The sequence below is a fragment of the Desmodus rotundus genome, chromosome 7 (genome assembly GCF_022682495.2).
Source record: "Desmodus rotundus isolate HL8 chromosome 7, HLdesRot8A.1, whole genome shotgun sequence".
Taxonomy (NCBI): domain Eukaryota; kingdom Metazoa; phylum Chordata; class Mammalia; order Chiroptera; family Phyllostomidae; genus Desmodus; species Desmodus rotundus.
Window position 1 is genome coordinate 130,138,410 of NC_071393.1, and position 14,494 is coordinate 130,152,903.

General features: G+C 42.2%; 1 protein-coding gene across 14 annotated transcripts in view; it reads left to right on the plus strand.

The window, feature by feature from the left end:
- Nucleotides 1-14,494, plus strand: part of PPP4R4 (protein phosphatase 4 regulatory subunit 4) — a 123,820-nt gene that overhangs the window by 90,172 nt on the left and 19,154 nt on the right. For 12 of the 14 annotated variants that reach the window (XM_071222078.1, XM_053928384.1, XM_053928387.1 and 9 more), the window contains 4 exons: nucleotides 411-504; nucleotides 1,539-1,609; nucleotides 6,822-6,969; nucleotides 12,327-14,379. In XM_071222078.1, coding sequence (XP_071078179.1) covers nucleotides 411-504; nucleotides 1,539-1,609; nucleotides 6,822-6,969; nucleotides 12,327-12,384 — 371 coding nt within the window. In that variant the 3' untranslated portion in view covers nucleotides 12,385-14,379. Of the gene's footprint in view, nucleotides 1-410; nucleotides 505-1,538; nucleotides 1,610-6,821; nucleotides 6,970-9,372; nucleotides 10,003-12,326; nucleotides 14,380-14,494 lie in introns of those variants that run through there. The other 2 variants (XR_008427331.2, XM_053928379.1) reach the window with 2 other exon arrangements.

Consider the following 14,494-nt stretch of genomic DNA (forward strand, 5'->3'; position numbering starts at 1 on the left):
GCGCCCGCCTGTGAACTGTAAAGGTCGCTGGTTCGATTCCATGTCAGGGCACATGCCTGGGTTGCCAAGTGAGGTCCCCAGTTGGGTGCATGCAAGAGGCAACTGATTGATGTTTCTCTCCCTCTCTTTCTCCCTCCCTGTCCCTCTAAAAATAAATAAATAAAATGTTTAAAAAAAAAGTTCATTGCGGGGGAAGTCACTCTCTTAGATGAGATCCATATGCCAAAGCACCATTTTTCTTTCGTTATTGCTTGTTGTGGTGGTTCTTAATGGGCAGCTGGGGTGAGAGTGCTCCCGGAGCTCAGACTAAGGAGAGGAAGCTAGACCCCTCTGTGTTTCACTGAGAATGGTGGGGTTGGGCATCTAAAGGTGAAGTGAACAGTCACTTTTTTTTCTGCTTGTTACTCTAGGCAAAGAAATCAAGAAATCCAAACTGATTCGGAGCCAGTCTATTAATAATCAAGCTTTTCATGCAAAATATGGCAACTTAGACAAGTGTGCTAGGTATGATCTATCAGCTATTCACAGTTCAGCTTTCGTATTCACGCATCTTTGTGTATGTGAAGTATTTACAGTATTATAAAATCAGCATTAACTTGGGGCTTTTTATAGGTAAATAATTTTTTAGGTTTCTTCTCTAAAGACTTCATTAAAAAATAGTAGTCTACCGGTTTGCATCAGCACAGGTGTGGCCTCACGGGTCCCTGTGTTGTTTGATGAGGAAGGTGGTTCTCTGTCGCATGTGCCAGTCACCTTTCACGTGGCGATGGACACGCCCTGCCCGCTAAACTGATGTGGGCATCTGTTGGCTGTTAATACCGTTCTGGCTGTGAAGAAGTCGCTGACATGTCTCTGTGGCAGAGTGGTCACAGCAGATGTTGTTCTGACAATAAAAGAACATCTAGTTTCCCCCTTGGCTCAGCAGACAAAAGTATAAACAGTTAGGACTAGGAGAGAATCAGAATAAATTAAATGAACATGGTATTTTGTTCATGTATGTAGTAGACATGTATGTAGTAGAACAGCTACATATCAACCAACAAGCAAAGTGACTAAGGAAGCGTGAAGTCTTTAAAAGTATTCATTTATCTATCAAAAACATGTTGTGGAAAAACATGCTTTTCATTTATTAAGGCTAGCTTATTCAGAGTTCAAGCTATATTTTAGGACCTTATCAATAGGTCTATGCAGGGTTCCTAGCCAATAGGGTGATCTCCGTTTGGATAAAAGAGATCAGAAGTAAAGATAGGTCGTTAGCAAGAAAATGTCATCACTATTTCCCGCCTTCGCTGATCATCAGAAGACGAACTGTTATCCCAGTGCAGCAAAAGTTTAAGGAAACGCTTCTAAGTTGTAGACAAAGTAATTGTTGTGAGGCGTGGAATAGAAAAAATACATGAGAAGTAAAAATAATAAGCATGTTTTACTAGAAGTAGGGAAAGCATTTAAAATAAAAGGTTAAGGGGGCCAAGTGCTGGGTGAGGGGGACTGAAACACGCACGCTCTTGTGTTTTAAACTTGATTCTGTTCTTTTCTAGTAAAAGTTGTGCAGCGGCGCACACAGCGTCTGTCGCAGGGTTAGCGAAGACTTGTGTGGTTTCCCTCGCTGGTGAGTAAAGCGCTGAGCTCCTCAAAGAACTGCGGGACTTAATAAAATACGGTTTTCTTTAAGTGACCAATTTTTTAAATTTCTGGATACAGTATTTTCCCTAAATGTATATCTTTATCAAATACCTAAGAAATTAAACTTTTCCTTAGCAACTGAGAAAATATTTGCCTGTACTATTCTGTTTTCACTGTGTCAGGACTCGGAGTTGAATACTTTTAAAAGAGAAAAGACAGAATGATGGGTAGGTTTTACCATAGCCTGAGACCTGCTGAGGAACAGACTACAATTTTTTGTAGTCTTGTTAAGTTAGGTAGAAACATCAGGGCTTTACTAATGTTTTTGTGCAGGATCAGCAGCTAGACATTTGCAATATTATATGTTTGAAACTATACAGGAGTCACAGAACCATTTACGTGAAGGGCCGGAGAGTGAACATTTTAGTCCTCATTGGCCGCTTTGGCTTCTGTCCCGGCCCTCGGCTCTGCCCTTGTAGAGTGAAAGGAGCTGCCGACGGCGCGTCGTGAGTGAGGTGGCCGTGCCCCAGGAACACTGCCCACGGAAACACGCAGCGGCCGGGTGCAGCCACACGCTGCAGTTGGCTGATGTCTGGCACATGCAATAGAACGTAGATTTTTTGCTCTGGAAATATCAGTCAAAATTGTAATACTGATCTATGGAAGGTTTTTAGTGTAAATAAAAGCAAGTCTGCCGAAGTTCTGAAATTTTTAGTCATTGTATTTCCTATTGAGGTTGTGTTTTGAGTATTCTGTCTTTCTCTTACCTCTCACTGTGTTCTTTTTATTCTCATAAAGAATATATACGCACTCACTGACTATTCTGTGAACAGTGTGTGTCCGTTTGCCAGAATGGAACATCTTTCTAACATTAAAGCTTTACACTCACATACAGTATGTAGACCGGTTCTACAAGCTATACCGTAGGCCTCGTGACAACCTTGGAAGAACTATCCAAACTAAAGTTACCAACATTCCTTTAAGTTAGGTCTGTACATAGTACGAGTGCTGATTACTTTTATCTCAGCAAAGCAGTGAATTCTTAAGGAGATACTCCAGGAATATTCAGGGTTGGAGAACTTTATTTACAATATAGAATGCTTTTTAAAATTATAAATACGTATAGAAAGACAACTTGGAGCTAACAGTGCAGATGATTATAGCTTTCCATAGGGGGTTCTTCCGACTCGGATGGGTCCCAGCTGGCCTCTCGGAGTTAACTTCGCCCAGCTGTGAATGAAGGCTTTTATTCATGAACTTGCAACAGTTCTTGCCCAGAAATTTCTTTGCCTAAATCATTAAGAATATTGACTCTGAACTGTTTATGTGTTTGTTTATATTTTTTAGAGGGAGAGAGAGATTTGTTGTTCCACTGACCTGTGCATTCATTGGTGGGGTTTTGTATGTGCCATGAGCGGGGAGCGAACTCTCAACCGTGGTGTATTGGGATAACTCTAACCAACTGGGCTACCTGGCCAGGGCTGAACTGGTTTTTAAAAGTTTTAATTATGTGCGTTAATTTCTTCAGTGTTTACTTCGCTAGTTCCTGAGTTATCTTGAGAGTCAGGAGCGTATATATGATCTACAAACCCTAAAGCTTAACATCCCAAAACTTAAATAAAAGCATGTATTTATAAGGGTAATCTCTTATTAGAATATTTGAAAAATATTCTGTCTTAAGGGTTCAGTATTATCTGGGAGAGAGGGAATATTGCTTCCCTCTCTATTGAACTGTCAGGAAGCAATAAAATAAAATTTTCTTGGTTAGAAAAATGTGCTTATTACATTGATTACTTAGTGAAGTACAGACTGAGGAAAAAGTCACTATATAGTTACATATGAGGTGCAAAGAGAAAAGGGAGGCAAAATGTCTTTCAATAAATGTGCCAGGTGTTCACGTAGAGCAGAGATTTTATCTGCGTGTGGGACTTGAGACATAGCCTGTTAGATGATTGTGTCATGAGGCGGGCCTTCCGGTGCTCGGGCTCTGGCAGGCGGGGATGGGTGTGGAATAACATCCTGCGCTGAGCACCAGTCCTGAACGACAGCTGGGGGGCGGCGCCGGCAGGCCAGTTTGGAGCTTGGAGTGGGTGGAAGGGAGAGCACAGTTAAATGAGGCTGAAAGGAAAGAGCAGAGTCATAGCTTGGAAGGTCGAATTGAATACTTTTTGCTTGACATGAGCCCATCCTTAATTGTCCGGTGACTTCCGCCCGTCGTCAGTTACAACATGCCAAGGCGATGTGGGCACACCAGACCGGGGGAAGTAGGAGAAAGATGCTAGGAAGGGTTCAGGGAAACAAACCGCAATGTGTCCGTTGTTAGTGGCTGTGAAAAGTAATGGGACCGTTTTGGCAAGCAGTTTGGCAAAGCTTATGAAGAATCCTAGATTTAAAAAAAACTCTGTGACTCAAAAAAATCCCATTTCTAGTGACTGTCAGGAAGCAATAAAATAAAATGTGATAAAAATATGTCCCAATGTGTACCCTTTATGTGATGTGATGAGGATAGCACTTGACCTCTGTTATCCTCCCTCAAACCCTAGTCCAATGCAGGAAAAGTGGCAAATTGCAATAGTGGAGCATTCTAGTAAATACTTGGCCAGTGCCCTTCAAAACTGTTAAGGTCATCAAAAACAAGGAAAAGCTGAAAAACTGTCACAGCCAAGGAGAGCCAAGGACAAGTAATGTGGTATACTGAATAGAATCCTGAGATGGGCGTTATCAGGTAAAACCTAAGGAAATCTGAACGCAGTGTGGATTTTACTTCATAATGTATCTCTATCGGCTCATCCATTATCAATGAGTATAGTACACTCATACAAAATGTTATTAATGGGAGGGAAACTGGGTGAGGAGGTAAATGGGAATATCTTCTCAATATTCCTGAAAATGTAAAACTAAAAAATAATGAAGGCTATTTAAAAAATAACATTTACAATAACTTCAAAAACACTAAATTCTCAGGGATTAATTTTTAAAATGTGTGCTAAATGTACACTAAAAACTTTAATATGTTGCTGAAAGACATTAAGGAAGACCTAAAAAATGTGGTGTCGAGTAGGGGAAGAATCCCCCCTTATTTAAGAAGTTCTTACAGCTGGGTTAGTAATAAAATAACAAAACTGACACAAGACTAGATTAACAGGAGAAAAACCAATTTAATATGTGTGTGCGGGACAACCACAGTATGATACTCAGACCACAAAGCGAGGCTCAAAGAATGACCCAGCCAGGCGCCTTTTAATATCTTTTAGACAAAGAAACAACAAATTGGTGAAGAAATTGGCAGGACAAAGGGAGAAAAGGTCGTGTTCTCTAGAAAGGAATACAAGCAAGGTTTGGGTATCCGTCCATGGGGAACTTAACAACATGGTAAATAAGAGACGAGGCAGTAGGTCTTGTTTGTCCAGACTCTTTGGCCAGGGTTGTTTCATGTTAGTGATAAAGGGTGTCTCCAGGTGCAGGGAGGGCAGGGCGCCTTTCCCGTGGGACGTGTGTTCCTGCATGTGAGGCGGCTGGAGGTGCCCCTCTGGCACTGGCTGCTTTCCAAGTCACTTTAATTCAAGGTGATCAGTATGCCATTGTGGGGTATTCTGAGAGACATGCCATGTTTATGGATTGAAAAACTTCATATTGTTATGGTGTCAGTTTTTTTAAATTGATTCAGAAATTCAGTGCAATGCTCATCAAAATTCTAGCAGTCTTTTTGTAGAAATTCATAAGCTGATTCTAAAATCTACAGTGAAATGCACAGAAATGGCTATAGCCAAAGCCATTTGGAAAAAGAAAAGTGGAGAATTGAAACCATGTGACTTTCACAGTCACTGCAAAGCCCCGGTGACCAAGACCCTGCGGCCCCCACTGAGTTGTGGGGCCGACTGAGTCCCCCCAAGCACTCCCTCCCAAGCAAGTGAGGGGCGAGAGGCTGCACGTTTCAAAGGGACGCTAGAACTACTGGATGTCTGTGTTTAAAAAAACACTGAACTTCAATTCTTGCACTATACACAAAAATAACTCAAGATGTTTTATAAACTTAAGCATAAAAGTTAAAACTATGGCATTTCTGAAGAAAATACAGACAGAAGTCTTTGTAATATTGGAATAGACAAAGATTTCTCCAAACCATAAAAGAAAAAGTTAACATGTTACACTTCATCAAAATTTAAAACTTCTGTGCTTCGATATAAATCATAAAAAATAACTGGCAGGACACAGATTGGAAGAAAATATTCACATTACACATGCCTGACAAAAGACTCGTGTCCAGAATATACAAAGAAGTCTTTAGAAGTAATTAGTCAACTAATTTTAAAATGGCAAAAAAATCTGAACATACACTTCACAATAAGTACACGAAGAGATACTTACTAGTACTCATCGGAGAAATGCAAGTTAAAAGCGGTGAGAAAAATCGAGAGAAGGATCCAATAGAAAGTCTCGGTTAAAAAGGCTCACAAGGTCAAGTGCATGCGAGGATGTGGAGCAGCTCTCCAGAACTCTCGGACGCTGCTGGTGGAAATCAAAGTGGTGCAGCTACTTCGGACAAATGTGGCCGTTTCTAAGGAAGTTAAATATACACTTCCTCTGTGATCCAGCAGTTCTATCCTAGGCTTTTATTGAAGGGAGATTAAAACCTATATCCACGCACTGACTTGTACCTGGTTGTCTGTATCAGCTTTGTTCATAATAGTCAAAAACTGGAAAAAACCCAAACGTCCATCAATAGGAGAACAGATAAACAGATGTGGACATATCCATATGATGGAATACCAGTCAGCGATAAAATGGGGTGAAGTATCGGTGTACACAGCACGGATAAACCTCAACATGGTTATGCTGAATGAAGCTAGACCAAAAAATAGCACATATCATATGATTCCATTTATGCAAAATTCTAGAAAATGCAAACTAATCTCTAGTGACTGGGGAGGCAGATCTGTGGTCACCTGTGAGTGGGGAACAGAGGGAGGGGTTACAAGGAGGCAACATTTGGTGGTGACGGGTGTGTTAACTGTTGATTGCAGTGATGGCCTCGTGGGTGCATACACATCAAAACCTTAAATTTGTGCAGCTTGCTATGTATAAATTACACCCTAATAAAGAAGAAAAAATGTCAGCTACCATTAACATTTCTTACCTAGGGTTCCCATCTTTCTTAGTCTGTTCACTATGTCTGACCACGCGTGTGTTACTTTCAGACGACTCCTTCCGGACGCGCAATGCCAGCAGCCTTCCAGCGTCCTTTTCTCCCAGCACGCCCCTCCCGAGCACCTCCCGTGGGACCGGGAACTCAGCTGATCCCAAGAGCAGTGGGAGTAAAGACACACAACCACGCAAAGCCACCTTGTAAGTAATCCGGTGATGAACTGCTGGGTGTGTTACCCTCCTCAGTGCACCTTCCTCCCGCTCAGTTGCTCAGTTTCCGAAGCACAGGGAGCGTGTGCAAGGAGGAAGTGTTCTACGTGAAAGGGCAGCGCTCGTGCCTCTCTTACGTTAATACTCTATGAGGTGATCTGTAGGGAGTCAGCACGAGACTTCCAACGGCTCCCACCAATATCCGAGATCTTTTGAAATCGTTCTGTGAAATGTTGGCATTCGGGGACTTGATTTGAGAGGACCGTTGCAGCCCTTTGAAGAGCTAGCTTAAGTGGACAGTGTTTCATCGCCCAGTGCTCAGAACGGCGGGCGCAACTGCTCCGCTCATCTCTCCTGCGCGTGGAGCCCATAGTCGTGGGTCAGTACACTGGAGACCTCTACACGCTGTCCTCGTCCTTAAAGCCGAGGTTATGAAGGGCCTCTTCTCCACTTCCCCGGGCTCCTGTTCCTGTGCTCTTAGTACCTTGTTTGAATAGTTGAAGCCTTTGTTTCTTTTAATTTAAACATCGAAGGGGGTAGTCCCATAAGAACCGTCCTGAGGAGAGATCGCATCGCAGTAGGAGTGATTCACCCCGGCTGCCCCAGCTGTCCTTACAGATTTGCCCTTCTGTGTGGGACACCTGCCTCTTCTGATTAGAGCAGGATCTAAGCAGGGTTCAGATTTTCTTTCAGACATGTCACCTAATTCATGAATGTTTTCCAGTAAGGGCTCTGACATGCATCTTTTAGTGGTGTCCCTTTGAGGAGCTGGACCATATTGTAACTTACTCTAAATTTTTAATTGGCCCATCAGTATATACAGATGTAGATGTATTTAAGATTCATTCAAAACTTAGAAACAATCTTAGGGAAAGGAGCTCAAGGAAAGGGTGGCACTGTATATCATAGAAAAAGTAATAGGAAATAGAAGGGAGTAAGATTCATACCGCAGATCAGTAGTGGTGGTACAGACGGTACTTTCATTTGCAGAGAATGCCGTTTGATACAGTTGCTCTAGTGATTATACTGTGGACGAGCCACTTAGGAGTCATGTGTGTAGAGCCAGGACAGGGTCACGGTCTGTGGAGAGCACAGAGCTGGAGCCCTCTGTCCTGGTTCCAGTGGCAGCCAAGAACCGCGGATATCCCACTCGGCACTCTGGGCCTCATTGTCCCATTTGTGGAATGACACGGTTGAGGGCGGGTTTAACCTCTGAGGTGCCTTCCTGCTCTGGGACCCTGCGATCGTCCTCTTCCTCTCAAAAGACTGCCCAGGCGCCCCTCTGTTGGAGAGCATGCCTGATGACACCAGACGGTCGTTCATTCTCTTCTCGGCTTGTTTTTCTCAATCCCGTAGCACTTTTCAAAAATAAAAACCACTGAAATTCGTATATTTATATCAACTCTTCTTTATTTCAGATTACTATCTTTATCCGTTCTTCCATTGTTGGGCGTGTTTTTCCTATTTATAGACTGAATTTCTCTTGTTCAATAGATATATAATTATACTAATAATTATACAGTTATATTCTTAATTGAGGGTTTAAAAAATGAATCTAGAAACAAACACTCTGCTACCAAGTCACATCGTTTGTTTCTTCTGTTTTGAATACTCGGGAGGAGGGGGGATATTGGTACAACAGCTGCTTTTTAAACTCGTGCCTGGGTCTCCAGTCCGTAACCGTGTCTGCGCATAACGCACTTCCACCTGGGATTTGTCACGAGGGCCCGCCCTGCGCAGCCGGAACAGGTGCTCAGGGTGTGCTGTCCACGGCTCAGCACCCCACCGTGTCCAAAAGAAAATATATCGTTTTTACTTAGAATGAGCCCCGGAAGTGGTTTCAGAAGATACTACCTGTTTTTGTTGCTCAACAACATTCTGTGCAGGCCATTCTCCGACTTCTTAGTATCACAGCGATGCCCCGCACCTCTCGTAGTTGGGAGTATCAGGTCTTAAAGGAGGCATGGGAGTGCGTCAGATCTTAACTCTCTTAAGGCCAGACGATTGATATATTTAAGCTGCATTAATTGCTGCTATAGTTATGCAGCAATTAATGCAGCTTAAATATATAATAATAAAAAAATGTAGGAAAAGGATGAATCAAATCAAATGCTATGTTCACAGGATATGGTAATTAAAGGTAATTCCAAGTAATATTTAATGTGTATTTATTTTTTCACTTAATCAGAATTCTCATATATTAGATTTATTCAAAGTTGATTCTACTTATATTCATTTACTTTGTAAGCATCATATGGATAAAATTTTTCATGTTTTGTTTTTTTCTCTTTGTTCTCTCTTTCTTCCTCCCTCTCCTTTCCCTCTTCCCATCCTTCCATCCCTCCCTTCCCCTCTTCCTCTCTCTCTCTTTCTTTTCCTTCCTTCCTGACAAAGAAAATCCAGAAAATCCAATCCTTAAATCATCTGCTTGGTGAAGAGGCAAAACAAAGACAAGTGGAGACAATACAATTGACAGACAAAGCTAACGCAATGGCTGGGGCTTCTTTTTTTTTAAATGAGTGGAAAGATACATTATGGCAGCTGGTGTTGCTAACAGTTCCATGTTTGAAATTAGGTTCCCTAGGAGGTATAATATGTATTTCTTAAATGATAACGTGGTTACAGAATTCCAGTGTTATAGCGATGAAAACCAACTTTAGTATTGCTTTAACTACTGCTGCAGAAGAGACAATCTGCACTTACTTATGCAGGAAACCATCTATTTACTTGATCTAGAGCTTTAGCATTTAAAAATTACACGGAAGTCTGTATCAACTGAAATGGCCCTAGCTGGAGAATTACTTGGAGGGGGAGTTGGCAATTAGAAAGACAAGACAGTCATTTCTCAAGACTCTCCGAGCCCAATTGAAAAGTCCCACCAAAAAGGGCACAAATAGCTGTCCACAATTTTATCAGTCCGAGAGTGGTGACAGTATGTCGTAGGGTATTCTGAGATTTAAATTTGGCAATGAAAATTCCACAAAGTTTTCTGATACCTTTTAGCCACAACTACCTTAAAAATAATAGATTGATGATTTCCTTTATTTCCTAGAAAAATTTATTTTATACATACTTTGTTTACATTTTAGATTGTATTTGTCCTTACTTAATTAAAAATGATGAATCTAGTTTAAATCAGTTGTTATTCCAAGCTATCATGCTTAAGCTACGTCAACAGCATTTATTTGTACTAATGCTAATATTTCCATCAAAATTTGCCTGTGGAATATATATGATTGTTAATTTTAAAATGTCAGTTCTTGAGATATACTGTATGAAGCTATTGTCAGCTTCTCTATTTCAAAATGCAATCAGCATATAACTATATTGATATTAGAAAATACTTGTTTTTTTAAATATTCATGTATGATAAAGATGATCTAATTTGTGAATGCATATGAGTGTGTGGTTACTTTTTATAATGTAAAATAATGAATAGTGAATTTACTCAAAATAAAACATAGGTTAATGAGATACCTGTGTTTGTGAAAAAAGCTTTAAATACTTTTCTGCAGTTTTTATTCTACAATTAAAGAGTAATACAGTTCATTTTTAAATAATGAGTAACGGAAGGATACCAACATCAGCTACAAATTACTCAGAAACAGGTACTCAGTGTGCAACTTTTATGCCATATCTCTCCTCCCTTTCCTCACAACTGTCCTTTTTAGAGGCTATTTTTAGTGATTCTTAATATCTTTCATTTAATGGTAGTCAGGTTAATGGAGTTGTTCAACCGCCCACTCGTCAGTACTTAAAAACTGAGTAGGCTCAAGGAGCTTGACCATATACTAAGGCTAACTTAGAACGTTCTTTGCGGATTTCACCAACTATTTTCAGTATGTCTCCTACCAGCGCCACTAACGTGGGTTTGGACTCTGTGATCTGGAAGAGAGTATTTGTGGTGCGTGCGTGGGACTCAGAGTAACACAGGTTTCCCAGCGCTTTGATCATAGTCAGCGTTGACTCTGTTGTTTTAAATAAAATGGAGGATTTCAGTTAATTTGTTCAATAATCAATTTGGCAGTTAGGAGCTTTTACTTCCTTTATGTGTGTGAGAGAAGAGGAAGGTGACTTGGCAGAGAAACGGCACTACTGCTTACAGAATTCGGGAGTGTGCCGACGTCAGCTGCAGTCTTACTCCAAAGGCACCAAGTTCGCAGTGAAGACAGTCAATAAAAATTATGCTCAAAAGTTTTTCTTTCTTTTTACTTTTTGCAGAACATGATAATTTATAAAATTGTTGAAACATTTGTTAAAGTTATATATATTTCCAAAAATAGATATATAAAACAATAAAAATTGACAACAGTACGAATATCCACACTGGAAATGGGACTGATACTTTTGTAAAAGTCCTTAGTTTAACGACATGTCAAATAGTTCCTTTAAACTACTCGCATGGCGAAGAAAGGTCTGCATCTGTGACTGTGGGGAAACAGGCGTCACCTCTTTGTTTGTGAATTAGGGAGACTTACATTTTTAAGGACAGGTTCTAGAATTTCACAGGCCAGCATTAACAGGTGAAAAACAGATCTGTAGAACTCACTTTTACCGGCAGAAATGGAGAGCTTAAAAGCATTTTACTTCATAGTGGTAAAATAAGGAGCATATAGAAATTTTCTTCCACAACCTCACGTGTATTTGAAAATCATTTCCATTACTTGGCTTCCTGAGCTCTGGCACCTTACTCTGGAAGACACGGGTCCGTTTGCCTTGTGGTTAGTAGGCAAACACGGAGTGTTTGAATTGAAATGTAGGCTTTTAGCTTAAGTGGGAGTTTTACAGCGAGGATAAAGGAATTAGCTTAATTAAATAATCTGTTCTCAATTATTACAGCATGTGCGAGAGACTGTGTGTGGGGGTGTCTGTCTGTGTAGGAAGTTTTCAAAACCTCACACTTACAGGTAGAGAAGCCTTGTTACAATGCTCAGATTTTCCCCCTCAGTAGAAACCTTGACCTTTTTTTTTGTATCATGAATGACACTTTCCATTGGTCTGCATTTCTTCACCATGCACGTACGAATACACTGGGAAAATCGGAAACCTAGTGTCTTAGGAGCTTCTCCCAGCAGGTGGGGGGGGATGTTAAAAATACCTTTTTAAAACATAGGCCGTTTCCTGTCTCGCAGAGCAGCGAGTTGTGACGCCGTTACTGTGCATGGGGCGGCGAAAGCTGAGTCTGCCCTGTGTGTTATCTGGATCCGTCAATGAGAACGAAATGTTCAGGACTCGGTTTGGCCGTATTTATTTCAGAGGGTGTTATGTTTTTGTAGACTTCTTTCCCCTAAATTTCATCTCTTGAAAGTAGGTAATTTGATTGAACCCTCTTTTATTTTTCTTTCTAGTATTTCTGCCCCAAAGCCGAATACTAACACGTCACCGAGGAGTGCCCATTGGAGTTAGCCCTCTATTTCGGGCCCTAGAACTGCCTTGCCCTGACGGCTGCCCACCGGTGCCCCAGGAGGGAATCGAGGAATGAGTGAATGTCCAGATTTTAGAATGATGAAGAGCAGCCTGTGTCCTGCTGCGGAACATTGGTACCTGTCCACATATGACACATGTCACTCTGATCTATGTTAGTTAAGGTGACTGATCAATAGATTGATTTTAGGTATAAAATTGGATATCAAATGGAGAAATCCAACTGGGCATTTAGTTGATAGTCCAAGATTAGCTCTATTCATGGGTCTCGGAATTTACTGCTAAAGTATTTTCTTGTCTCTATAACGATAATGGCTGCTTAAACACGGTTTCAGGGGTATTTGCTATTTTCCTTCTGGCCCTGGCACGGAGTACCTACTTACATTCTGTTTCGCCACAGTGGGTAACAGAGGGGAGCGCGTGCTGCCTGGGTAGGTGGACCTCACCGGGTGGTTTAGACCGAAAGAAGGAAAAGTGCACTGGGCCCGGGGCCTGGAGTCCGGCCACCTGCCATTGCTGCACCGGGGCCCCTTCCTCTAAGGGGTCCCGTGTGATTTATCTGTTCTGTGTGGTAGGACCATGCCTCGGGTCCATGATACTTTGCGGGGCCCATAAGGATGTTTTACTTCTTGCAATAAAGCAAGTTACGTACTCTGACTGCATTGGTATAAAGACAAATGCAACCCATAATATGTGTGTATGTGTGTATGTATTCATTATTATACCAATGCAGTCATAAAATGTATTTTATGGAGGATAGACCCCAGAAGTGCCTGGGCCCATGAAAGTCATAATGTGACCCTGTCTCTGGTTCTCCACTTGCGTCCTCTGAAATGAAGGCACTGAACGAGGGACCCTGCGGCTCAGTTAACATCTCTGCCAAATAGCTGAGTGCATCATGGAGTAGACCGGGCCACACTGAGGCAGATGCTGTGATCAGGACAGGTGGCAGCCATGTTTTTCTAATTTTTGCCACGAGCGTATGTTCGTGATACAGTCTTTCCTATAAGTCAGCCGGGCAGCGGCTCGGCTAGCTGCCGGCTGAGCAGCCCAGCACCGAGGAACAGACAAGAGTCACACAAGGTAACTATGCCATTCACTCAGCTTTTATTGAAGGCAGGTCCACTCAAAGTAGAACATCAACACACATTAATATCCTACCCACACTCCAACAATCTAAGAGAAATATAACACACACGCACACACACACACACACAGCAATCAATGGGGGATAACGAACCCAAGTCCAGAGTCTTGGTCTGCAGGTCCGGGAGACAGCACAGGGGGGAGGGAGTCGTCAGCGTCCTTTAAGAAAGGGTTTCCGGAGCCAGGTGGGCAGCAGGGCAGGTGAAGTCCTCAGTCCAGTGGGGCCAAGCCTCTGGTGGCCGGTGCCGGGGAGATCAGTGTGGCGTGGAGCAGCCCTCTGGTGTCTCAGCGGTGGTCTGGAGCCTGCCTCAGTTAGCCTTTGAAAGTGGTGCACTCCACGCTCTGGGTCCTTTGCTAAGTGTCTTGGCCCCGCTGATGCTAAGTGGGGAATTTGCCCTGGAGCCTACGGATGGTACATGGCTGATCTTGACACCCTTGCTGGCAAGTACGGACTTTCCCCAGGAGCCTGTCTCTGGGTGGTCCCGCTCTGCTGACATGGCTGGTCTGATCCCATGTGCAGATACCTTAGGTGCATCTCCTTGCCAGATGTGTCTGCGCTGACTTAGGTGTTTTCCCTGTTGAACCAAAGTGTCATGGCTGACTGGCAACCATCTTGGTTGACACGAGTGACTGCACTTTGGTTTATAAACTTTGTGCTATCTTGGTCTGATCGATGCCATTTTATCGGTCCTGCTCTCTACAGTTTTAGTCAGCAAGGAATGATTCTATACTAGATTACAAGAAAACACTTATTTTGCACCGGAGGGAAGTAAAGAGAGTCAAGCACATGACTCATGGAGAATGTGGACGAGTGTTCCTCCCAAAGGCTTCCTCTGGGAATAGTGTCCTGGTCTACCGTTTTTTAAGTCCAGATACGTGAGTAACAGAGAAGGGTAAAGATATTCTGCCAGGCTAGTCCTTAGTCAGCAACAAAGGCTCTTAGAAA